This window comes from Coregonus lavaretus (assembly GCF_964263955.1).
Source record: "Coregonus lavaretus genome assembly, chromosome: 22".
Taxonomy (NCBI): Eukaryota; Metazoa; Chordata; class Actinopteri; order Salmoniformes; family Salmonidae; genus Coregonus; species Coregonus lavaretus.
This window is the reverse complement of record NC_140009.1, coordinates 27403067-27430472: the sequence shown is the minus strand read 5'-3', so window position 1 is coordinate 27430472 and position 27406 is coordinate 27403067. Positions and strand designations below refer to the sequence as shown.

At 40.7% G+C, this 27406-nt stretch overlaps 1 protein-coding gene across 1 annotated transcript in view; it reads right to left on the bottom strand.

The window, feature by feature from the left end:
- The window catches only part of LOC311149332 (uncharacterized protein), a 29551-nt gene extending 8176 nt beyond the window's left edge, over positions 1 to 21375 (bottom strand). Inside the window, exons 1-6 of the mRNA XM_084186486.1 lie at positions 21060 to 21375; positions 20284 to 20403; positions 13615 to 13677; positions 13365 to 13503; positions 9021 to 9114; positions 1917 to 1995 (exon numbers count right to left, since the gene is read on the bottom strand). Of these exons, the coding sequence (XP_084042612.1) occupies positions 1917 to 1995; positions 9021 to 9114; positions 13365 to 13503; positions 13615 to 13677; positions 20284 to 20332 (424 nt within the window). The 5' untranslated portion in view covers positions 20333 to 20403; positions 21060 to 21375. The remainder of the gene's footprint in view (positions 1 to 1916; positions 1996 to 9020; positions 9115 to 13364; positions 13504 to 13614; positions 13678 to 20283; positions 20404 to 21059) is intronic.
- Positions 21376 to 27406: the final 6031 nt, after the last annotated feature.

Here is a 27406-nt window from a genome sequence, read left to right as displayed (position 1 = left end):
AATTATCAGGAGGACAGGTCAGAATAACAGGTACCACCCAAAGTAGGATTTAAACCAAAGCAATCAATCATTAGACATGATTTCATAAATAAAAGAAAAATAAAGAAGCACAGAAAGGAAATCATAAAAAGGAACCCTAAAGCAAATGACCTTGTCAACACAGGGGCCTTTTAACCTTTAAGTACACCGTTAGATAAGAAATTATTGTAATGCTTAGCAATATTTGTGTGATATATACAGTGCCCTCCACAATTATTGGCACCCCTGTTTAAGATGTGGTCGAGGACTTCCAAAAATTCTCCTTTTTTTTTTAATAACATAGAACCCAAATGCAAAAAAAGAGAAAAATCCAACCTTTTATTTAAGTACATTACTTTGGTGTAAAAAAAAAAAATCACACATTTAGAAAAAAAAAAAACTTGAAATCATGTGTCCCACAATTAATGGCACCCCTGATGTTAATACTTTGTACAACCCCCTTTTGCCAACAATACAGCACTTAATCTCCTCCTATAACATTTCACAAGATTGGAGAACACAGAGAGAGGGATCTTTGACCATTCTTCTTTGCACAATCTTTCTAGATCATCCAGTGTCCTGGGTCCTCTCTTATGCACTCTCCTCTTTAGCTCGCCCCACAGGTTTTCGATTGGGTTGAGGTCTGGGGACTGAGATGGCCATGGGAGGACCTTGAGTTTGTGACTGCTGAACCATTTTTGTGTAGATTTTGCCACATGTTTTGGATCATTATCCTGCTGAAAGACCCAATGACGACCCATCTTCAGCTTTCTGGCAGAGGCCATCAGGTTTTTATTTAAAATGTCCTGGTAGTTCAAAGCGTTCATAATGCCATGCACCCTAACAAGGTTCCCAGGGCCTTTGGAAGAGAAACAGGCCCACAGCATCACAGATCCTCCACCATACTTCACGGTGGGCATGAGGTGCTTTTCGGCATACTCATCTTTTGTTTTACGCCAGACCCACTTAGAGTGTTTGTTGCCAAAAAGCTCAATCTTAGTCTCATCTGACCAAAGCACACGATCCCAGTTGAAGTCCCAGTGCCGCTTAGCAAACTCCAGACGTTTACGTTTGTGAGTGTTAGTGAGAAAAGGCTTTTTCCTTGCATGCCTCCCAAACAGCTTGTTGGCATGTAGAGAGCGTCTGATGGTTATTTTGGAGACTTTGTGACCCCAAGATGCCACTCTTTGATGCAATTCTGTGACAGTGAGCTTAGAACTTTTTTTTACTTCTCTTACCATCCTCCTCACTGTGCGTTGTGGCAAGATAAACATGGGACCTCTTCCAGCCTTGTTTGTCACTGTTCCAGTTGTTTTAAACTTCTTAATGATTCCTCTGACTGTAGATACGGGCAAGTTAAGGCGAGTGGCTATTTTCTTGTAGCCATTGCCTGACTTATGAAGGTCGACACAAATCTGCCTTACTTGAATGGTGTGTTCTCTTGTCTTTGCCATGTTGACAAATGGGTAAGAGAATTAGGCCTCTGTGTCACGTCATATTTATACCCCAGGGAAACAGGAAGTCATGAATTACTAATTAAATTAATTAGATACCCTGACCAACTTTAGCAACTACAGAAAATATATTTTTAAAAAAATCTATTAAAATTTTCAGCGGAATTGTTAGGGGTGCCAATAATTGTGGGACACATGATTTCAAGTTTTTTTTTTCTAAATGTGTGATTTTTTTTTTTACCACCAAAGTAATGTACTTAAATAAATGGTTGGATTTTTCTCTTTTTTTGCATTTGGGTTCTATGTTGTTTTTAAAAAAATGAGAATTTTTGGAAGTCCTTCGACCACATCTTAAACAGGGGTGCCAATAATAGTGGAGGGCACTGTATATATAAAGTGACAGTATCAGTTGCTTCACTACAACAAGATAAAGTGTGACCATACCATCACTGAGGCTCTCCTGCCTACTGCTCCTCTGTCTGACCCTCTGCTCCTCCTCTTTCTGAATGCGTTTAGCCATTTCCTGTGGAAACAAGGTTAGGTCTATTATTGTTTCATCCATGGGACCAGAACCATAACAATAAATTCAGTCAGCACATGTAAATAAATTGAATAGTTTTGATATTATAGAAACAAATGTCTTCAGCAGGTATCAAATAACTGAAAGTAAATAAGAGTGATTTGAGGTCAACTGAGCCCAGAACAGAACACTCTTCACACACTCAGTTTGAGCTCAGTTGCCGTACTGAGTCAAAAATGTCAGCCTTCAAATGTCAGCCAAGTATTATGGGTGAGGTTAACTAGGCCTCTGCCAGTATGTGGGCACATGTTGGCATCAATGACAGTGCTTCCTATTCAGCTTAAACCCATCTAGCCTACATTCAAAAACCCTTTACACTGATTTCTCTCTGTTTCCTGCCCATGAAGGAGATAATGAATATGTACTGTACAGATTAGCACCACAAGGTGTCAGTATAATATTGCCCAAAATCACTGTGCAAAGACCAAAGCAATTACTCAAGATGGTAAAGCAAGCACTAGAGGTAGAGCATGGCGCTTGCAACGCCCGGGTTGTGGGTTCGATTCCCATGGGGGGCCAGTATGAAAATATGTATGCACTCACTAACTGTAAATCGCTCTGGATAAGAGCGTCTGCAAAATGACTAAAATGTAAATGTAAAATGCAATTAACAACAGAGAATCTGCAAAGAATGAATGGTGAGTGATGTGAAGCATCATCAGAACATCATTGCTACAATTGTATGATTATGACACACAGTATACTTCTTGGCATTGTTCTTAATCTAAGTTCAAACCAGGACTTAGGATCACAATGGTCCATCACTCAGTCTGGTGGTTGAGGGGGTTAACACAAACAAACAGTATTGACAAACAAAACATTAACTCCATAGAACACAACACACATGTATCTTTGCTTTGTTCTGTGGAAATGAGAGCACTACACCTACACCTAAACAGTATTTATGGGTGGAAACCTGCAACATGACAAACACTGAGGGCTAGTCGCCGTCATTGTATAGACAGAGTCTGGGTGGCCTGTATTAGAAAGGCGTTTGTCGACAGAGGAAGTGTTGCTGAATGCAGAACCACAGTAGGTGACTTGTCTCCATTATGAGTGAGATCTGGCAGATCCACAGTGGCCCCTCAGCACAAAACCTGCTCCGGGTTAGCATGGTCCCAGATCAGTTTGTGCTGTCTTACCAACTCCTATGGTCAATGTGGCTAGACGACACAAACAGATCTAGGACCAGGCTCCTGGTGGCCTTGCAAGGCTGGTTATTTCAGGAAGGCCTGGGGGCTGACTCAATGGAAAATAAAAGACCAGGCAGACCTAACCAGCAGACCAGAGACAGACAAACAGACCAACCTTTCATTTCCCTCTGCCTGCCTGGCTGGCAGAGACTGGGCTCTGGTCTGGAAAAAGTGCTAAGAGGACTGCTTCACTTTCATTAACACCTTGTCAACTGGGCATGCCAGTGCCACCCTGTACAAGAACAGCTCTAATAGACCTCCAGAGACCTGGGCTATGCCTTCTCTCCCCAGAGCCCTCTTGTAAGACATAGACATCATCTATCCATTGTATTGAAGAAGCCCTGTATAAAAATACATAATGGAAATGCATACGTTCTGAATTAAAGTTGAAAATACGTATTTTCCGGACGTTGAAAATACATATTTTCCGGAAGTTGAAAATACATATTTTCCAGACGTTGAAATCAGGTTGATTTTCAGTTCTGAATGAAAGTTGAAAAGACGTCTATGTTTGGACCAAATAAAGGTTGGTCCAGACCAGACAAAATCTGAACCAAACACAGACGTCTATGATTGGTTCAGATTTGGTACGGACCGCACCAAATCTATGTTTGGGCCAAATCAAGGCTGGTCCAGACCGGACCAAAAACCAACGTCCGTGGACGTGGAAATCAAGGCCGGTCTGGACTGCACCAAAAAAAGACTGGTAGTCTGGACAGGACCAAAAAATGACATCGGCATCGGTCCATGCTTACTGGGTGGTGTAGCCTACCTTGTCAGACTGCAATGGAATTGTATGAATGCCCATCCATGTGTTAGGTCCACCATTTGTAAAACAGGCTGTTGCATTGGCTTTATTAGTCCTGATTCCTGTGACTAATCAATTTGGCTATTTAAGCTCTGAATATCATCTACCCTGAGCCTATTTACAATGTGTTTACATTGCCCACGTTGGCAAAAAAAAATCGCAGCATCCCCAACCCCAAACGTCACACCCGTGGCTGTGTAGATTTGAGCTGAGGGACTATGGGGTAAATCCATTTGAATTCAATCCCTTTTGATTTGCCCATTGTAGAAGTGCTCAGAAAGTGACTTTTTGGACCTGAATGCCAAAACATTCAAGAGATAAAGGTGCTCAAAGTTGACCTATTTTGCATACCCCACCATACCATGAGAAATCAATGTCTTCATCATTGGAAAAGATAAATGGTTGAGATTGATATCATTTAAAGCCTACAAACAGGGTTGTCAAACTTTTATAATTTCTTTAGAATAAAAAGAACAATTACATTTAACAAACGTAAATTATCTAAAAACAAGTAAACTCAGACTTTTTTCATATTCGCAGATTATGACCCTTTTTTACGTCATCTGAGGTTTTTGTGTTGTGCCCGCCATTGGTTGAGACACAAAATGCTTGTGTCTTGTGTCAGGGTGTGTGTTATGTTTTGGCTGATAAATGTACTAAAATTGGAATAAAATTGAAATGTCGACTTTCAAATGGTACCACAAAGATGGTTATACTGTCAATCCTCCATAGGAAACCTATTGAAATCATAGAAATATAGATAATAGAATATACAGTGGGGAAAAAAAGTATTTAGTCAGCCACCAATTGTGCAAGTTCTCCCACTTAAAAATATGAGAGAGGCCTGTAATTTTCATCATAGGTACACGTTAACTATGACAGACAAATTGAGATACAAACATTCCAGAAAATCACATTGTAGGATTTTTAATGAATTTATTTGCAAATTATGGTGGAAAATAAGTATTTGGTCACCTACAAACAAGCAAGATTTCTGGCTCTCACAGACCTGCAACTTATTCTTTAAGAGGCTCCTCTGTCCTCCACTCGTTACCTGCATTAATGGCACCTGTTTGAACTTGTTATCAGTATAAAAAAGACACCTGTCCACAACCTCAAACAGTCACACTCCAAACTCCACTATGGCCAAGACCAAAGAGCTGTCAAAGGACACCAGAAACAAAATTGTAGACCTGCACCAGGCTGGGAAGACTGAATCTGCAATAGGTAAGCAGCTTGGTTTGAAGAAATCAACTGTGGGAGCAATTATTAGGAAATGGAAGACATACAAGACCACTGATAATCTCCCTCGATCTGGGGCTCCACGCAAGCTCTCACCCCGTGGGGTCAAAATGATCACAAGAACGGTGAGCAAAAATCCCAGAACCACACGGGGGGACCTAGTGAATGACCTGCAGAGAGCTGGGACCAAAGTAACAAAGCCTACCATCAGTAACACACTACGCCGCCAGGGACTCAAATCCTGCAGTGGGAGACGTGTCCCCCTGCTTAAGCCAGTACATGTCCAGGTCCGTCTGAAGTTTGCTAGAGTGCATTTGGATGATCCAGAAGAGGATTGGGAGAATGTCATATGGTCAGATGAAACCAAAATATAACTTTTTGGTAAAAACTCAACTCGTCGTGTTTGGAGGACAAAGAATGCTGAGTTGTATCCAAAGAACACCATACCTACTGTGAAGCATGGGGGTGGAAACATCATGCTTTGGGGCTGTTTTTCTGCAAAGGGACCAGGACGACTGATCCGTGTAAAGGAAAGAATGAATGGGGCCATGTATCGTGAGATTTTGAGTGAAAACCTCCTATCAGCAAGGGCATTGAAGATGAAACGTGGCTGGGTCTTTCAGCATGACAATGATCCCAAACACACCGCCCGGGCAACGAAGGAGTGGCTTCGTAAGAAGCATTTCAAGGTCCTAGAGTGGCCTAGCCAGTCTCCAGATCTCAACCCCATAGAAAATCTTTGGAGGGAGTTGAAAGTCTGTGTTGCCCAGCGACAGCCCCAAAACATCACTGCTCTAGAGGAGATCTGCATGGAGGAATGGGCCAAAATACCAGCAACAGTGTGTGAAAACCTTGTGAAGACTTACAGAAAATGTTTGACCTGTGTCATTGCCAACAAAGGGTATATAACAAAGTATTGAGAAATTTTTGTTATTGACCAAATACTTATTTTCCACCATAATTTGCAAATAAATTCATTAAAAATCCTACAATGTGATTTTCTGGATTTCTTTTTCTCATTTTGTCTGTCATAGTTGACGTGTACCTATGATGAAAATGACAGGCCTCTCATCTTTTTAAGTGGGAGAACTTGCACAATTGGTGGCTGACTAAATACTTTTTTTCCCCACTGTACAACCAGTTAAGTTGACATTCGACGGTGGGTAGAAATTAGAAGTTAACATTTCAATTCAATTTCAATGGTGTACCAGCTAAATTGCAGTGGTCTGAAGGGATAGGTCCATTCTATTTCTATGATTGAAATGACACCCACCCTGTAATCAAGAGCATGTTGTGTCTCAACCGATGGCGGCCACAACAGACTCCTCAGATTATGTAAAGTAGGGTCTAAACTACACCATTAGCGAATATATAAAATAAAGAGTTTATGCGTTTTTAGAATGACTTAATACAAAAAATAAAAGGTCTGCAAAAAAGGACAACAATCCCTATCAGTGTAACCTCTCTTGATACCACTTGTAGATCAAATGGAGCAGGTTTAGAGGGTTCTCTCAGTTCAACAACTTCTCTAATGACACAAGTGAAGTGTTAAGAAAACCATAAGAGCCCAAGCACTGTTCCTCTAGCTTGAATCACAGAGCGCTTCACCAGCTCAGCGTTGCCAGCCTCAGCAGACAATTAGCAGCTTGACATGGCAGGTTAGCTCAGGAAGTGCCATGGGGAACTGGCATTTAGACTGACTGCACCGCCTGGCTCCTTCTGTTCTGCTGTGCAATTAAACACAGTCAGCAGGGACGCTAATATTTCATCAACACACTTCATCAGCCAATCTTCCATAAAGGTGAATTTGCTTGGAGTGTGTTTGCTCATCGTTATAATTAGCTAACACTGATGCTTCTGAAAGTGATTTAGAGCTATTAAACCCATGGAGTAAAGACTAAGCTTAGTCGAGTGATTCTACAGATGAGCCAAGACATTGACCTTTACACTTCAGTTATTTTAAGGATTAATTAAATTAACAAATTGCTGTCTTTTGGGGACTTACAATAACCTTGGAACTGGAATATGTATACACAAACAGCACTGACAACATGAAAGACCACCACTTACAGCAACACTACTGTTCCTGGGCCAAGCTACTAAAAGATCTCCACCCTACCCCTAGAATGATGGACACACCCACGGTCTGCTCTGACTTCACTCACTCTGAACAAGGATCCTTTATGAGAGATTCTGAGGCATCTAAGCTTTATTTAAAGGAATAATCCAGCCCAAACAACTAATACCTATGATTTACAGTGTTAAATAACACAAATATGTGACAACAAAATCTAATACAACACATAATGGAGGACTACTCTCCATAGTTTCAAGCAGAGTGGTGGCTGCATCATGTTATGGGTATGCTTGTAATCATTAAAGGAAAATTCTACCCACTGCTGATGTAAAAAGGGCTTTATAAATACATTTGATTTGATTAGTCCATTGGTGACATGGTCCCAAAATATTTCACTTGTCAGCAATAACATTTTCAAGATATGTAACTTTCAAAATACAGAAATCATCCGCATATGATCCTTTTTGCATCATATGACGCAAAAAGCACCATCATATGATGCAAAATGCATCATACAGGGATGAACTCTCTATCGTTGTTGTGTGTACATTCCTCTCTCATGCGGCGGCGTATGCGGTCTGTGTGTATCTAATCTAAGGTAGCAGGCGTAAAAGTGTATCCATCTGTGTCCGAGTCGTAAATGAACGGGTGCAATGGATTATGGCCATTGTAGTTAATTACCATGTTTCTGCGCTGAACTAGGTTGAATATTTACTTAATAAAAACTAGAACTTCCTTCAGCCGTGTGTCCCATATAGTTCTGGACTTTTCTCTCGTGAATGATTTGATTTCTCTCTAGAGAAACGGCGTGCTGGGCTCACAAAATACCCGAAATGAATTGAATTCAAGTAATTGAACGATGTCGGTAAATTAGTTGTTTAATAACCCCCCCAAAAAACACTCCAGATTATGATTATCTCTTCGAGATTTACCCAGAAAGACTAACAGCTGTAATCGCTGCCAAAGGTGATTCGAACATGTATTGACTCAGGGGGTTGAATACTTATCTAATCAAGATAGTGTTTTATTTTTCTTTCTTTCTTTCTTTTTCTTCTTCTTCTTCTTATTTTTTACAAATGTTAGAATTTCTTAAACTTTGAAAGAGTATTTTGTGTAGATCGTTGACAAAAAATGACAAATACATTTGAATCCCACTTTGTAACAACAAAATGTGGAAAAAGTAAAGGGGTGTGAATACTTTCTGAAGGCAATGCACCCATTTTAGGCAAGATATTTTACAAAGTTGTACAGATAAAGCCTCTGCATCCATCTAGCCTGTTTGTCATCATACTAACCTTCAGTGAGACAGTTGGAGGGATGGAGCATAATCTGGAGTGAATTACCAGGGAAACTGCTCAACTTGTTATTCAGGTTAAAAGCGCACAAGTTGTCTCTCTGCTGGCCTTTGACCCTGCTCAAATCTGAGTCTGTAAACCAGGGGCCCAGAGCAGCATTCAGCTCCACTGGGACCTTATTCATTACAGAGCCACATTATATATCAAGCCATTTGGTCCCCACGGAACTAACGTTATAATGTTGCATGATCTACAGGAAGCTAGTGGAAATCCACTTGGATTACTGAGCAGTGAGTATTGTAGAGAACCACAAGTCTCTCCTCAAATCAAATTAGAAGGCATTTGCAGCTTACCTTGTCCTCCTGCTCCCTTCTCTGAGCCTCCTCATCAGCACATATCAAGATCTCCTCCTGGATCATCTGGGCATACTCTGAGTCCTGCTCCTCACTGGGTACACGGAAGGGACAGGGAAGGGACAGGGAAGGGACAGGGAAGGGACAGGGAAGGGACAGGGAAGGGACAGGGAAGAGGGGTAGAATTACTATGAGAGATCAGACCACCCTGTGTTTCATATACAGTATAGTATGTACAATATGCCGCAAGCCGTATGTACACTATGCCAGAGTACACTGAGAGTTTATATTATGTAGGAAGTGTTTATGGAGACCGTCTAGATCAGTGGTATTCAAAATCGGGGTCGAACTGCAGTGGGTCACATTGGGTTTTTCTTTGTTGAGAAAGATACAATCGAAAAATACAATTTTTTGTAAATATTTTTATTGGTTTCTTTTCATTTTGATAAGAGATTAAAATGTAATGAATTTAAGGTTATTTGTTGATGTAAAACTAGACATTTCAATATTTTATGGTTGTGTCATTAGATTTGGGGTGGGGTCGTAAAAAACATTTTGTGAAGAAAATAGGGTCCCCAGAAATTCTGGTGGGAAAAAATGGGGTCCTCGCTGAAAAGCTTGAATACCAGTGGTCTAGATTGTTTGAGATAATGACAGACAGTAAAGTACAATAAATGCACAGACGGTACATGAAGAAAATCTGGTGTGTGGGGTTTGGTTTTACTATCCTTGTGAGGACCAGAAGTCCTCACAAGGATAGTAAAACAAGGACAAATGTTCACCGGTCCCCACAGGGAAAAAGACTATTTTAGGCTAAGGGAAGGGGTTAAGTTTAGGATTAGGGTTACAATTAGGGTTAGAATTAAGGTTAGGGGATATGTTGAGATGGGTTTTTTTTCCTTTTCTTTTTCCTTTTTCTTTTTTTGGGGGGGTAGATCAGCTTAATATTGCAGATAGATTGTAACTTCCATCAATGTAATTGTCTGCATCACTTCCAATCCCCCATGTTTTATATATATATATATATATATATATATATATATATATATATATATATATATATATATATATATATATATATATATATATATATATATATATATATATATATATATACACACACACACACACACACACACACACACACACACACACACATATACATCCACATCCTTTAAAAATATATATATATATATATTCCCCTTTACTACTTTCCAACCCCGCCACCCTTTCCCCACTTGGAGTAAACTAGTGAACAACAACGCCTAGGCCTCTACTTCCAGCCCATACCCACTATCTACATTTTATGGACACAGTCAATTTTACAATAATTACATTTTGTTGGTTCTTTCTCCTGAACTTCTTCTACTCTCAACCTCTCCGATAATTTTCATGATGTCCATCCGGTTTGCTTCTATATGCCATATCTTTCTAACTGTGCTCCTTCACAAAAGCTCCCAACCTACAACCCATACACTTATTATGGACACAGCGTGCACACATTATTAGTTATCTTGTTATTGTTTGTTGTTAGTTGTTATTAGTCCCATCCTTCAATTCCATTCAACTCCTCCCATCTGTCTTTTAACACCATCCATATAGGATTTCTATTTGCCATATATATTTCAACTGTACTGTGATGTCTTACAAAGGTTCTGAACCTTTCTATTCTCATTGTTTCTACAGATTGTGAATTGAAAATAAACATTTTTGCTAATAGTATTATTATGTTATTGATTGATTGACTATGACTTTTCAGATCACCCAGTAATGCTATCTGCAAGGTTAGCTCCAGGTAAATATTGCAATCCTTTAGCCATTCCTGGACCTGTGTCCAAAAACAAGCTACTAATGGACAGTACCCCAAAAAAATGATCTAATGATTCTGTCTCTTCGTAGCAAAATCTGCAGAGCTGGGAAGATTGTATCCCCCATATAAATAACATTCTATTGGTAGCAATAATTTTATATAATAATTTAAATTGAAAGATTCAAAGTTTTGAATCCGGTGTCGTTTTGCGTATCAGTTCATAAACACTATGCCATGGGATCGGTACGTCAAAAATCTCTTCCCAACTATTTTGCAATCTACAGTGGGGAGAACAAGTATTTGATACACTGCCGATTTTGCAGGTTTTCCTACTTACAAAGCATGTAGAGGTCTGTAATTTGTATCATAGGTACACTTCAACTGTGAGAGACGGAAACTAAAAATCCAGAAAATCACATTGTATGATTTTTAAGTAATTAATTTGCATTTTATTGCATGACATAAGTATTTGATCACCTACCAACCAGTAAGAGTTCCGGCTCTCACAGACCTGTTAGTTTTTCTTTAAGAAGCCCTCCTGTTCTCCACTCATTACCTGCATTAACTGCACCTGTTTGAACTCGTTACCTGTATAAAAGACACCTGTCCACACACTCAATCAAACAGACTCCAACCTCTCCACAATGGCCAAGACCAGAGAGCTGTGTAAGGACATCAGGGATAAAATTGTAGACCTGCACAAGGCTGGGATGGGCTACAGGACAATAGGCAAGCAGCTTGGTGAGAAGGCAACAACTGTTGGCGCAATTATTAGAAAATGGAAGAAGTTCAAGATAACGGTCAATCACCCTCGGTCTGGGGCTCCATGCAAGATCTCACCTCGTGGGGCATCAATGATCATGAGGAAGGTGAGGGATCAGCCCAGAACTACACGGCAGGACATGAAGAGAGCTGGGACCACAGTCTCAAAGAAAACCATTAGTAACACACTACGCTGTCATGGATTAAAATCCTGCAGCACACGCAAGGTCCCCCTGCTCAAGCCAGCGCATGTCCAGGCCCGTCTGAAGTTTGCCAATGACCATCTGGATGATCCAGAGGAGGAATGGGAGAAGGTCATGTGGTCTGATGAGACAAAAATAGAGCTTTTTGGTCTAAACTCCACTCGCCGTGTTTGGAGGAAGAAGAAGGATGAGTACAACCCCCAAGAACACCATCCCAACCGTGAAGCATGGAGGTGGAAACATCATTCTTTGGGGATGCTTTTCTGCAAAGGGGACAGGACGACTGCACCGTATTGAGGGGAGGATGGATTGGGCCATGTATCGCAAGATCTTGGCCAACAACCTCCTTCCCTCAGTAAGAGCATTGAAGATGGGTCGTGGCTGGGTCTTCCAGCATGACAACGACCCGAAACACACAGCCAGGGCAACTAAGGAGTGGCTCCGTAAGAAGCATCTCAAGGTCCTGGAGTGGCCTAGCCAGTCTCCAGACCTGAACCCAATAGAAAATCTTTGGAGGGAGCTGAAAGTCTGTATTGCCCAGCGACAGCCCCGAAACCTGAAGGATCTGGAGAAGGTCTGTATGGAGGAGTGGGCCAAAATCCCTGCTGCAGTGTGTGCAAACCTGGTCAAGACCTACAGGAAACGTATGATCTCTGTAATTGCAAACAAAGGTTTCTGTACCAAATATTAAGTTCTGCTTTTCTGATGTATCAAATACTTATGTCATGCAATAAAATGCAAATGAATTACTTAAAAATCATACAATGTGATTTTCTGGATTTTTGTTTTAGATTCTGTCTCTCACAGTTGAAGTGTACCTATGATAAAAATTACAGACCTCTACATGCTTTGTAAGTAGGAAAACCTGCAAAATCGGCAGTGTATCAAATACTTGTTCTCCCCACTGTATATGGGATGGCTGTCAATCCTTTGGTCCTTAAATGAAACTGATATACTTTTTTATTTATCACAGTTTTCCTTAACCAATTATGTTCTTTAATGCAAGGCCGACAGACAAGTTCCTTACTTTCTCCCCCTTCCACTTTCCTCTTCCATTTTTGCGGTAAGGCTGCAATTATTTGGTTGTAATTTTGGGTAGAGCAGACATTTCCATATGTTTTTGTTAGCTGCATGTGCGACATAACTCCACCAGTCCTACCGATGATATCATTTACAAAGATTATATATTTTTTAAACATTTTGTCAAAAAAAAAAGGTTTTTTGTTAATTAGTATATTTGAGTTTAACCACAATATTTGTTGCATTATTTGTTCTGTCGTTTCTGGAGGATTAAATTGAAATTGCAACCAACTTTCTATGGCTTGTTTTAGAAATAGTGATATCTGGGAGATGATTTCCTTTTCAAATAACTGAAAGTGAGTGGTTGTAATCTGAATGTTGAGATGTTAGGGAAAATAGGATTTTGAATGGGATTAAAATGTTTTGGTCCCCACAAGGATAGTAAAACATATGTGTGTGCGTGCACATAGAGAGCACAGGATGGAGAGTATGAGGTGGAGAATGTGTGTGTGTACGTAATGTTTATTTAAATCAACACAGTGCCCTTACAGTTGTCTAGATGCCTGGCTCAGGAGGGCTCTGTGTTGAGCTCTCTGTTCCTCCTCCTCATCCTGCAGCCTCTTGGCAATGCGGATGTCTTTCTGCACCAGCTGGTTCTTCTGCATGTTGGTGGTGTAGTACTGCTCAACTGGCACAGAGGGGAACACATGGTTACACAAACACAGATACAGTGGACCAACTACTACTGTAACTGACTCAGATTACTGTGAGGGACTGGGAGTGATATAGTTGTACTTACTTTCCTGTTCCTGTAGGTTGTGTGCCAATGCTCCGTCCTCCAGGACAGCAAAAACATGGCACACTGAAGGAAGAAACGACATGACAGTTAGTCAAAAGCCATTTTAACATTTCAATCACACAAAAAAGCATTTGCATTTATTTTTTTTACAAAAATGACTAAACGTCTTTATTTATATGTCATAAAATGTGGCCATAGCTTTGGGAAAAAATACTAGTTTTCTTTAATGAGAGAAAGACATGTAACATCAAATACTTCTATGCTATGTTTCGATGTACAGTGGATCCAATACTGAAAGAAACACATAATACTGAAATTGCAACTGCCACTGTGGTACAGTAACAAAAGATCTGACTGGTGCTGAATTGAGCTGTAAGGAGACAATGTAGTGGGCAGTTGCGTTTTTGGCACAGCACTCCCTCAGAGTACATCAATAGTCACCCATAGCATGATGTCCTACACTGCCTGTCCCAATCACATTTTTGTACTAAGAGGCCAACGGAAAGGGTACACAAGTCATTACATACACTACATCTAAACAGGCTAAACAAACAAGCCCTCCCTGTGTGTTTGGGTATGTCTATTATTGTAGTGTGATGACCAGAGTCAATGAGTTTCATGGCTGGAGCTGGAGGGCTGCCCAGTGAGTCTCAGAGGAACACCCAGTCTGGAGTTGTGCCAGCAGCTGCAGTGTAACTGTGCACCAGAGCAGACCACGCCAGACCAGACGTGGTTGTGTGTTGTGTGTAGGGTCTGGGCCCCACGAGGCCTCTGCGTCTCTACTATCACTCCTTCCTACAGCCACAGACTACCCTGCCATGAGGCAAACCTTTTTACTCACTCTTTCACACAAGCACCCAAAATGCATATTGGAATACATAGTGAAGAAACTAAAATAGATGCAAGAGATATTTTAAATTCTTAGATATGTAAAGTGTATTTATACTGAACAAAAATATAAACGCAACATGTAAAGTGTTGGTCCCATGATTCATGAGGTGAAATAAAAGATCCCAGAAATGTGCATTTCTCCTTTGCCAAGATAATCCATCCACCTGACAGGTGTGGCATATCAAGAAGCTGATTAAACAGCATGATCATTACACAGGTGCACCTTGTGCTGGGGACAATAAAATGTGCAGTTTTGTCACACAACACAATGCCACAGATGTCTCAAGTTGAGGGAGCTTGCAATTGGCATGCTGACTGCAGGAATGTCAACTAGAGCTGTTGCCAGAGAATTGAATGTTAATTTCTCTACTATAAGCTGCCTCCAACATCGTTTTAGAGAATTTAGCAGTAGAAATCTATAGATTTGGGCCTAATTAATTAATTTTAATTGACTGATTTCCTTATATGAACTGTAACTCAGTAAAAACGTTGTAATTGTCGCATGTTGCGTTTATATTTTTGTTCAGTATATAAACTGTAAAAAAAACTTTCAGACTGTGTCTACCACATAAAGACAACTCTAAACAGCAGAACACATCAAATAAATTGACAACTCGGAAATGGAATGAAATTAACCAAAACTTGTTTCTCACAAGTGTAGCCTAGGTTGTGTGCCATGTAAACAATGTGTCCACTCCGACAATCAGAACTGTAAAAGACTGGAATAATAATATATTGAATGCGTTAACAGAAATTACAGTAACCAAACAAACATTGTAGATTAGAAATGATGGGAATTAACGGTAAATGTACTACTGGTGAGCCATCCCCTCATTTATTTTGTGCAACTGCTCGACAAAAAAATTATCGGTCGACCAACAGCCTATCGACCAAACAATCGACCAGTTGACTAAATGCGGTCAGCCCTAAATAGCATGTCTGAGTCCTTCCTGAGGAGAGGCCAGTGTGTGCAGATCTATCTTTAGTGCCTCGTGCCTGGCCCCTGGAGGTGCCTGTTGGGGCCCCCACAGCAGCATCCCAATTCAATCAAACTGCTGCATTATGGCCCGACCGTGTTACACAGCGACTGCTCCCCCATCCCAGTGACTGAAATGTACCGGCCTGGCCACCTGCTGAACATAGCAATGCCCCAGATCAGATTACACCCAGATCATTAACCATTCCCCCCAGTCCATAAGCCACCAGAAAGTCAGAGGGAGAGAGAGAGAGATAGAGAGAGAGAGAGAGAGAGAGAGGGAGAGGGAGAGGGAGAGGGAGAGGGAGAGGGAGAGGGAGAGGGAGAGAGAGAGAGATACCAGATGTGCAGAGGAGCGGTTTAGTGTGGAGGCTGGTTGCTGTTAATGGTTTTAGTGGAACACAACATTTGAAACTTTAGGTAGAAAAATTACCACTGTATTGCTCCCCTCCTTTGATCTTGTTTTAATAGCTACTTTTAAGAGACCAGTGGGTGGGTTGTTTCCTATTCTAAGTTGTTTACAGTAGCCCAAGAAGGTCTAAACATCTCTGACTGCAGTGTGTATTTGTATGTGTAAAAAACACTCACTCTGGGGCTGACATTGTAAAGTCACTCTGGCAAAATAAACACTACATGCTTGACAGACAAATGGCTCCACCCCATAACCAGTCACATTCTCCTCTTCCTCAGTTCTGACAGAACACACAGACAGAAATACACATTTCAACACAGAGTCTATCAGAGCTTTTACAGTTCTTATAGAGCTTTTAGTCCTTTTGTCAAACAAATATGTATATCACCGAATAGCCTACACTACTGATGTCATGAAAAGGACTAATTTCTTCTGAGCAGATTAGCTCACGATTGTGAAATTCCAATTAAAAACATCCGTTCTCCTAATAATCCCTTTGCTTAACCCATAAACCACACTAGGCCGTGTCTGTGTAAACAACATTCTCATCATGGACTGAGAGAGCCCCACGTTAACAGTCAATGATCACCAGCCCTGTCTCTGTCTGTCTCCATGTCCATTTATCCCTCTAGCTTTCGCTTTCACTCGACCTCTCCTTTCTAGCTTGAGACTGAAGCCTCCGTTTCCCTGGTGAAGTGTAGCAGCAGGGAACTGTTGCCCTGTAGTTACCTGCACTACACCCTGCTCTAACAATGCCATGTTACATTTTGGGATTACACAAGCAGCCTGAGTTCACAGAGACAGTCAAATCGAGGATGTCTCCCTTTTTTCCTTGTTCTGTAAACAGGGAAGGGAGGACGCCCACGGCCCTGGGCCTTTCATACAGGGGTTCAAACCATGCTCCACAACAAAGACTTACATTTCTATTTGGTACATTTAGGCCGGGATTCAATTAGATCACACTTTATTTCAAAGGTAATTTCCGATTGCACCGACATCTGCAGCATTTGCTGTGAATAAAATAATAAAAGGTGCATTGCTGACAAAGCATGATCAGATTGAATACCGGCCTTAGTCTTTTTGAGGGCAGCATGCAAAAGTGCTCAACACTGTAGGTAAAAGGTGACCACCCTCTCTGACCACTATGCCGAGATATATTAAGTTTCATGATCACTGTGGATGAATGCCAGTCTGAGTCTGGCCAGCATTCAGAGTTTAAACCCAGCGTTAACCCTCATCCAGACAGACAGACCATACACTTACACCTGCCGCATGGCTAAAGAGACTTTACCACTAACTGGATCAACCAGCTGCCGTTATGTGTCCAGTCTGCCCATTGTGCCACAGAAGGAGTAGGATTAGGCCCTAATCTGGCTGTAGGGCTTGGAATCAGGACAGCTCTGGAGTTTTTATTTTCCAGGCTTCAACTCACTCAGAGAAATTATACGGAAGGGACACACTCGAGGAAAAAGTGCGTCCATCTTGAAATACATTCTTCTTTTAATCAAAACTCATCATGCTAAACAGAAACAGAAGGCAGTGACAGCTCAACTAAGATCACTCAGGCCCTAGAGCAGTTGATGTGGAAGTGACTGACAGGCTGTGTGGGTAGGTGTGTTAACCAACTTGTTTTCTGGAACTCATTCAACGCTTTAAAACTACGCTCAAGTTACACATCCAGGGGTGCGGATGGGAGGGACACAGACTGCATGACAGGGCTGGGAGGGAGTAGTCAGTGGCCACAAAAAAAACACATGTTCAGAGCGAGGAGGTTAGAGTCAGCACAAATGTGTTGTTTACATGCTCTTACAGGGGAGGGGATCTTAAGCTTCTTTACAAAGGCACTGACTTTATAAAGCCTGTTTCGTAAGAGGATAGGGAGTAAAAGATCAAGTGGAATTGGTAGTGGCACTTGAAGGAAGGACAAATTGGTGGGTAGGGGTTACAAGGGTATCATATTGTCAAGGTGAGGGAGAGATGAGGGAGGACATCCAGGGTTTCTGATAGACCCAATGGTTGAAAGAGTTAGAGAAACAGGTTGATGAGGGTTCCAGACAGTAGCTGTTTTCCAACTGGGTCTGCTGTTACAGCCTCTCCAGGGGAAGAGGCTGTAAAAGGTTGGAGTGCAGAGCCAGAAGCAGGCAGCCATGATCTTTACGACCTCTGGGTATAAACAACCTCCCTTATCATTAATCTTCCTCCACCGGGGATGTCAATCATGCATTAGGAAAATGACTGGTGTTAAAACAATGAGTAGAATGCAAATCTGTCAAACCAACCTAAAGTGAGAGGAAGCCACTGGTGAAACACACATGGCCATTTTGCTTTTATCTCCCCAGCCACTTGGCCTGTGGATAATGTAAAGTGGCTGGCAGACAAAAGAAGTGGAGGAGGGAGAGTGGGAGAAAGTGAAAAGGGGTTCTATTTTAGGCCAAATCCCCACCACCCACGCACTCCTTCCTTCACCACTGTTCCCTTCCTGGGCCTGGCTGCATAAAACATCTTAAGTGTTTCTCTTAAGGGTGTTGCATAGAGCCCCTTAAACATTTCCTTAGGAAATGGCATAATTTAAGAGGTTTTACGGTAGTTTAAAAGGCATGTATGGCAGAAAGAGTCTGTGGTTACCATGGAGACTGAATGAATGTCTTGTCAATGAGACTGCATTTATTTAGGTAGATCGCAAAATATAACTTCTACATTCAACTTGTTTCTATTACTTTCTAGCACATCAAGCTAACTTACAGAGTAGGTAGCTAGCTAGCCAGCTAGCTTTGTAGCCATGGATTGTGCACCTTCCATTGTTTAGCAACGTAGCTAGCTTGCTGGTGGATGTTTTCCTTTTGAAAACAGGGCAGATGAAAGCAATATTCACCTACATAAATGTTGTTTACATTGATATCCATACTGAATGAAGCACTTAAGGGACCTCATGGGCACTCTTAACTTTTTCACTTAATTTAAGGGGGAAATTCGCCTTTAAATGTTTTGCGCAACTGACTTAAAGTGAAGGAAACTTTAAGCGAAAAAATAAGGGGGAAATTAACTTGATGTTTTATGCAACCGGGCCCTGCTCTTCAAACTGCCTTTTGTCCCGCTCTCTAAGTTTGAATGTTTTAACTAGAGTTGGGACCATCAGCTCCTGTGTGCTCAGACAATGTACAGTAAATATCACTGTGGGATAGAGCTGTCACAGAGAGCAGGGGGGGGGCTGTGTGCACTGGGAGTGAGAGTAACTGGGTCATCACTAGTTACCACAGCCACAAAGTCATAAACCCTTCCCATTTCTACAATTTCTCTCCTTAAAATGTGATTTTAAACCTAACCACACTGCTAACAGTATGCCTAACCGTAAATTAAGACCAAAAAGCACGTTTGTTTTCATGAATTTTTACAATATAGCCAATTTTGACTTAGGCTGTGCTATCTAGTGGAAACCGAGTAACTGGGATGGGGGTCAGAGGGGGGTAGGGGCAATCCTTAGGGAGCTACATTCCTCCAACGAGGCAGGATCAGGAAAGCAGTGAAGAAAAAACAGGAACAGATAAGTGGAGAGTGAAAACAAAGCAAGTTGACTTGGCTGAGATTCTAGAATTGGGAAGGACAATTGGGACAGTGGGAACAGCACTTCAGGAAATTAAGGCATAAATACAACCCGTAGCCGTAGGATATTAGACAAATAACTTAACCCTTTTGAGTAAACCTAACTAAAACAATGAAAACATTCTGACAAATCATTTTGGTAAAAATGTATTGTGATGGTAAAGTATAAAGTGATCAGACATCTGAGTGTTGCTATTGTTTTAGCGAGTAGTTTGTCCACTGTTCGCTGCTTAATAAAGCATGAAAACGCTCTCTTACATACTGTGCCCATTGTCTATGGAAACAAGAGCAGTAAAAGAGAGAGAGAAGAAAAAAAATCTGGAATGGCCATCACATTCCAAGCTCTTATCTTCAGTATACAGGCCACTCGCTACAAAAGCAGCCTTGGTTTTGACAGTGTACAGTCCTGCCTGCCTATCTGTCTGTCATGCTAAGACATCACGAGCACCTCTTACCCCAGATGGAAACAAAGCAAAGCCCTTACTGGTGGAGGACAGATGGAGGGACAAGGCAACAACACGTAACCCTCTGCAGAAACACATTTACAGGTTTCTGGGTAGCTAACTAACAATCCCTCAGGAGGTCTATGTAATGAGGGTCTGGCTTTTTTTATTTTCACAGTAATCCAAAGTCACACACATGGGCACATTATTTTAAGTGATGGTGAGGGTGGGTTGGGGTGGGGTATGGTCAGGGCATCTGTGGCCTTTCAAACTAAGTGTTACACCTTTATTTCCATACACACACACACCCCCGTTGACCTGGCCAGTGAGTCTAGTTCTCTACTTACCTTCCTGGACCCGTGGCAGGTGGGACTGATCAATCTCCAGCTCTGTCATGGCTGCAGGAGGCCAGTCACAGCCTCATTGTCCTCAGTACTGCCCACAGTAGTAACATGTACAGGCAGACCCTGGGGAATGATGGGTACATAATACAGATAAGCGAGTCCAGTGCCATAGAACAGTAATGTTCAACACTGATCTGCAGTAGTAACTCTGTTATAAGAGACAACACGTCACAGCAGGCAAGTCAAGCAGTTTACTTTCATAGTCCTTTGCTATTTGGCTTACAGGTGTTTCTTTGGACATAAGACCGTAAAGTTGAAGAAGCGCACATGACATAATTCCTATGAACTCTACTAAGTTTATGTTAAACATTCTATAACTATTATGAAGCTTATTGACTGACAGAAGCTGTGATGGGTTGGAAGATACAAAATATAAACTTGAAACAATATGTTGTAACGTTTAACACACTGTTACAAATGTAACCACCATGTAATACTTGCACTCTACTGAACAATTGTGAAAAGGTCGACAAACTCTCACCTAAATGCAAAGGCTTTCTACAGCAGTAGGCTATGAGTTGGACATAATTGCATACAAAATTGATTTGACACCTTTTTATTATGATAATGGCGACACAGACAATGTGCTCTTTTTCAAATGAATAAAAAGATCAACAAGGATTTAATGCGTGTCTGTCAAGCTTATCAATCAATCACTAAAAACATGCCCAACCGAAACAAACAAAAACCAACAAACAAAACCTAAAGCTGTAACCTACCTGTATCCGCAGCACACTGTAGTGAATATCGTTTGTTCGCTCACACAAAAGCGCATTCAACAATAAACATGACAGTGAAGTATAAACTTTTGGAGATTCTGTCGAAGTTCTTTATTTTCCAGATACTTTATCCGCAGTTATCCTTTCATGTTCGCCATAGCGTCCGACACGTCTTACAAACCTATTCCAATAACCTTTTCAGAACCTAACACAACTATATTTTTAGTTGATAAATTAAACAAAGCCGTCAGTCTGGTAGTTTGATGGGAAGCCAGCGGGGACAAACTTAGCACACTATCTCTGTCAAGTTGTTTGGCTCATGCTACTGAACACTGGCATCAGCAATCTGGGATCCTTGGGACGTCCATAACCTAAACCCTAAACCCTAACCCCTAACCCCTAACATTTACCTTTACCCTTACCCTTACCCTTACCCTTACCCTAACCCTAACCCTAACCATAACCATAACCATAACCCTTACCTAACCCTAACCTTAACCATTTTACATTTCAACTTCAATGGGTAGGAAGTCCCAAGTATTCCAGATAGCACGGACCGCAGCATTAGGCAGCAGCCCTGTCTACGCAGTGTACGAGACCCGCGGGACCCCGTTTAAAAAAAAAAACCTGTGCTCTCTCACAAACTCGTGCAGGCACTTGTAAATATTGGGCGCTTATTATCAAGATTTTAGCATTATACAGACTTGTGTATGTGCCTATAGCTGTGACTGAAAACTACATCGTTTTAATAATTGTTTGTGATTATCAAAAACGTCAATAAAACGTTGCCACCAGTTATAGGCTACAGGGGTTCCCTTCTAATTCAAAGTTCAAATGAACAGTTTAAAATAGTAATTATATTTTTATGCATTAAAGTTGAACAATGGGTATTTTAATTAGGTATTTTCTGCCATCTGTTGGTGCTATCTAAGAACAACACGCAGTGGTCATGGGAAGACAACATGGGTGACAAGCCAGTGGCCTGAGTTGTTTGTGGAACAGACAAGGTCAAAAGTCAGCCACACTGCAACATTTAGGGAACTGTTTAGCAACGTGTGGAGATTGTTATACATTAAACATGAATGTGCATTCTTTATAAATGCAAATAATATGTGTAAAGGGGATCTATTGGCTATAGTCTAACATTTGATAATATCCAGGCTACTCCATCAATATGTTTAAAAATAAACCTTGCTATTACCAGCCTCCATTTGAATCCCAGCAGATAATGTGCCATATCCTTATAGAAAATAAAGAAGACAATTATTTTGGAGGTGTGTGACACTTGGAGGTGTGTGACATCCTCTTCTCAGCCTTTCCTCCCACCATTTCTCATCTGTTTTTCACAACATCATCAGCCATCTCTGGATATCGAGTTGTGCTTCTTTATGCATGCTATAGACCTCTCTACTCTATACAACATTCAAGCTATTTCTCTTTTAAATCTCTTTTAAATTTGATCTGTTGCTGCGAAGTCCCTAAATATTCCTCAGGTCAAAATGGAGACCATCGCCTGAGCCCATTGCACTGGGACACAATCATTCCAATTTCAACTAAATAGACTTTATTAAAACATGCTCTTTGAATGGCAATAAAACTGAGATGAATTAGATGGGCATTGACTTATACAGTCTGTAAATCACCACCAAACCAATTGTTTGGCCTTCCAACAATAAAGTAAATGTCACTGGTCGCTTCGTCACCCTCATTATCATACGAGAGGCCAGGGGACTGACGTCAGAGACCTCTAATAAAAAACAAATGGAGGACGTTGACAATGTTTGTTGCAAAATGTTACCTTCTAATGAACACACCCCCACCTGTCTCTCCAGCGTCTCAGCCAATGGCCACGTCTGCCTGTGTCTAGGCCTATTTGGTATTGACGCACACATAAACAAGGGTTTATTGCAGGACTAGGCAAAAGTGAAAGCCCAAATATAACATCCTGCCAGAAGAAGGCCATTGAACAGTTTGAGCATCAATCAAACTGATTAAATGACCCATGGCAAACCCTGCTCTGACTTAAACTGACTTCAAATGTCATCTGGGCCAATGGGCCTTCTGGAGGCATATAAAATCCTTCAGAAAGTATTCATACCCCTTGACTTATTCCACATTTTGTGGTGTTACAGCCTGAATTCAAAATGGATTATATATACTTTTTTTCTCACCCATCTACACACAATACCCCATAATGACAAAGTTAAAACATGTTTTTAGACATTTTTGCATAATGATTGAAAATGAAATACAGAAATATCTAATTTACATAAGTATTCACACCCCTGAGTCAATACATGTTAGAATCACCTCTGGCAGCTACTACAGCTGTGAGTCTTTATGGGTAAGTTTCTAAGAGCTTTGCACACCTGGATTGTACAATATTTGCACTGTTTTATTTTTTTTATTCTTCAAGCTCTGTCAAGTTGGTTGTTGATCATTGCTAGACAGCCATTTTCAAGTCTTGCCATAGATTTTCAAAACGATTTAAGTCAAAACTGTAACTCGGCCACTGAAGAACATTCAATGTCATCTTGGTAAGAACCTCCACTGTATATTTGGCCTTGTGTTTTAAGTTATTGTCCTGCTGTAAGGTGAATTTGTCTCCCAGTGTCTGTTGGAAATCAGACTGAACCAGGTTCTATTCCGTTTATTTTTATTTAAAAAAGACTCCCTAGTACTTGCCGATGACAAGCAGCATACCCATCACATTGTGCAGCCACCACCATGCGATGACGAGTGGTACTCAGTGATGTGTTGTGTTGGATTTGCCCCAAACATAAAGCTTTTTATTCAGGAAAGTTAATTTCTTTACCACATTTTGTGCAGTTTGACTTTAGTGCCTTCTTGCAAACAGGATGCATGTTTTGGAATACTTTTATTCTGTACTTGCTTCCTTCTTTTTACTCTGACGTTTAGGTTAGTATTGTGGAGTAACAACAATGCCAGTTTTCTCCTATTACAGCCATTAAACCCTGTAACTGTTTTAAAGTCACCATTGGCCTCATGGTGAATCCCTGAGCAGTTTCCTTCCTCTCCGGCAACTGAGTTAGGAAGGACGCCTTTATCTTTGTAGTGACTGGGTGTATTGATACACCATCCAAAGTGTAATTAATTCACCATGCTCAAAGGGATATTCAATGTCTGCTTTTTAATTGTAATTTTGTATCTACCAATAGGTGCCCTTCTTTGCGAGGCATTGGAAAACCTCCCTGGTCTTTGTGGTTGAATCTGTGTTTGAAATTCACTGCTCGACTGAGGGACCTTACAGATAATTCATTGTATGTGTGGGGTACAGAGATGAGGTAGTCATTCAAAAGACTTGTTAAGCAAATGTTTACTCCTGAACCATAACAAAGAGGTTGAATACTTATTGACTCAAGACATTTCAGCTTTTCATTTGTAATTAATTTGTAAAAAAAATCTAAAAACATAATTCCACTTTGACATTATGGGATATTGTGGGTAGGCCAGTGACAAAATCTCAATTTAATCAATTTTAAATTCAGGCTGTAACACAACAGAATGTGGAAAAAATCAAGGTGTGTGAATACTTTCTGTAGGCACTGTATTTCCATAACTTTGATTCAATTTTCTTCTGTTGCAGTACAATCTTAATTTCATCACCCTGTTGCAGGATAACTGAGGTTTAATAACGTTTTACATTTTAGTAATTTAGCAGACGCTCTTATCCAGAGCAACTTACAGTTTAGTGAGTGCATACATTTTTCATACTGGCCCCCCGTGGGAAACGAACCCACAACCCTGGCCTTGCAAGCGCCATGCTCTACCAACTGAGCTACAGGAGGCCTCTGTAAGGCTTCTGAAGTTTGTAATTTCCACTTTGAAATGTCAGACTTGATTTTCCCTTACGAAAAATCTATCAACCCCTTCAAAAATGTACATTAATTATAATCAACATAATAATTCACATTTCCTGTTGCTGCAGGATATTTTGCCCTGCACTAGCAAACTGGCTCAAATTAAGATCCTACATCTGTAGCACATTTCAGTCAGATATTGTATTGTAGTATGAATAACAAAATTAATATCAAGATTTTTTTATATATGTTATACTGTATGTGTTAAATGTGATTTACTTTAGTTTGCATACATTTTAACATCAGCCACAGTGCAACTCGGGGAGAATTCAGACCCGAGTTACGCGCACGTAAATGGAACTTAATTCCCTTTTTATGCACTTTTCTCTTTATCTGACCTTGAACGGGAAACATAGGCTATGTGCCAGCCGGCCAGCCAGGTATTTGTTTGGGTTGGAGATCACAGAAATTGAGGTATGGCAGAGGTGTGTCTACAGATACACGTATTCTGACCTTGACTTAATTCCCTCATAATAGAGTACCACAGTATGAGTCATAATACCCATAAAACCTCCACTGTTGAGCTCTATTCCACCACCTTTATGCTTGAGGAAACGATGAATAAACTCGAGCAACCTGTCAGTTCCAAGTGGAAAAACATCTAATTTTCAGATAGAAATAACACCATTCTCCATACATTGTAGCCTAATTTACACATTGATAAGAGCTATTGATAAGAGTTAGGTAAATGAGTAATCCGTTTGGATAAAGGGATTGTAAATAAATTACAATTGTTTTAGATACATTTTACCTTATGATCACTGGAGACAAATGTCATATGGCAGCAAACTGAAGCATATCACCATGACAGGTAGGCTGTGTGTGCCCCGTTCCCAGAGTGAAATATGAAATGCTGTGCCTTTATGCAGAATCTAAATTGTATGGCCCTATCATTTAAAGGGATGAATCTTGGAATTGCAAGCCAAATGAGATGTAAGCCAAATATAACCTTTGTGCACTCTAGAATGTTTTAATTTCCTCAATTTGTTGAACAATTTGTATCATGTTAAATATTAGCCACTATTGGTAGCCACCATCATTAATACCCACACACATTTTTAACTGTCACTTTAGTGTTAGTTCCCTTCAATTTGTAGCCTACATTTGGCATCATTCCATTACATTCAATTGTTCCCGTTCTTTCCTCTGTCACGTCCATGTGGTTGATCCTGAGGGTTGCTAGCAATACATTTTACATTTTAGTCATTTAGCAGACGCTCTTATCCAGAGCGACTTACAGTTAGTGAGTGCATACATTTTATATATATATATATATATATAATTTTTTTTCATACTGGCCCCCCGTGGGAAACGAACCCACAACCCTGGCATTGCAAACGCCATGCTCTACAAACATCCCTGCCGGCCATTCCCTCCCCTACCCTGGATGACGCTGGGCCAATTGTGCGCCGCCCCATGGGTCTCCCGGTCACGGCCGGCTACGACAGAGCCTGGATTCGAACCAGGATCTCTAGTGGCACAGCTAGCACTGCGATGCAGTGCCTTAGACCACTGCGCCACTCGGGAGAATAGTGGATCATATTTAACATATTACAAGTTGTTCAATAATTTGGGACATGTAGCCCACTTCATGGAATCATCATGGAACACAGACCAAGCCTGGCAGTCAACTGGTCTGCACTGTTGTCATATCTCTAATTGTAGAATAATAATGAAGATATCAAAACTATGAAATAACACATATGGAATCATGTAGTGTTAAACAAATCAAAATATATTTTATATTTGAGATTCTTCAAATAGCCACCCTTTGCCTTGATGACAGCTTAGCACATTCTTGGCATTCTCTCAACCAGCTTCATGAGGTAGTCACCTGGAATGCATTTCAATTAACAGGTGTACCTTCTTAAAAGTTAATTTGTGGAATTTCATTCCTTCTTAATGCGTTTGAGCCAATCAGTTGTGTTGTGACAAGGTAGGGGGGGTATACAGAAGATAGCCCTATTTGGTAAAAGACCAAGTCCATATTATGGCAAGAACAGCTCAAATAAGCAAAGAGAAACGACAGTCCATCATTACTTTACAACATGAAGGTCAATCAATACAGAACATTTCAAGAACTTTGAAAGTTTTTTCAAGTACAGTCGCAAAAACCACCAAGCGCTATGATTAAACTATTATTCTACTATTCTAATAAAGAAAAACCCTTGAATGAGTAGGTGTGTCCAAACTTTTGACAGGTAGTGTAAGTAACTTGAGCCAATGGCCATGAGGTAAGTTGAGCCAATGGCAAGTTGAGTAAATTGAAGTGTTTTCTTCCCAGGCATAATGCAAGGCATTATCGCTGGGATATGAGGTAACAACCAGGCCTGGCCTATGTTAAACGTTTTTAAAATGCACAAAGTGTTCATTAGGTGTTAAGCCAGTGTTAAAAGATCCTTAAAATGATTAAAAGACAAAACATTTATTGTGGTCATATTTCATTCAGTACAGAAATGTGTAGGC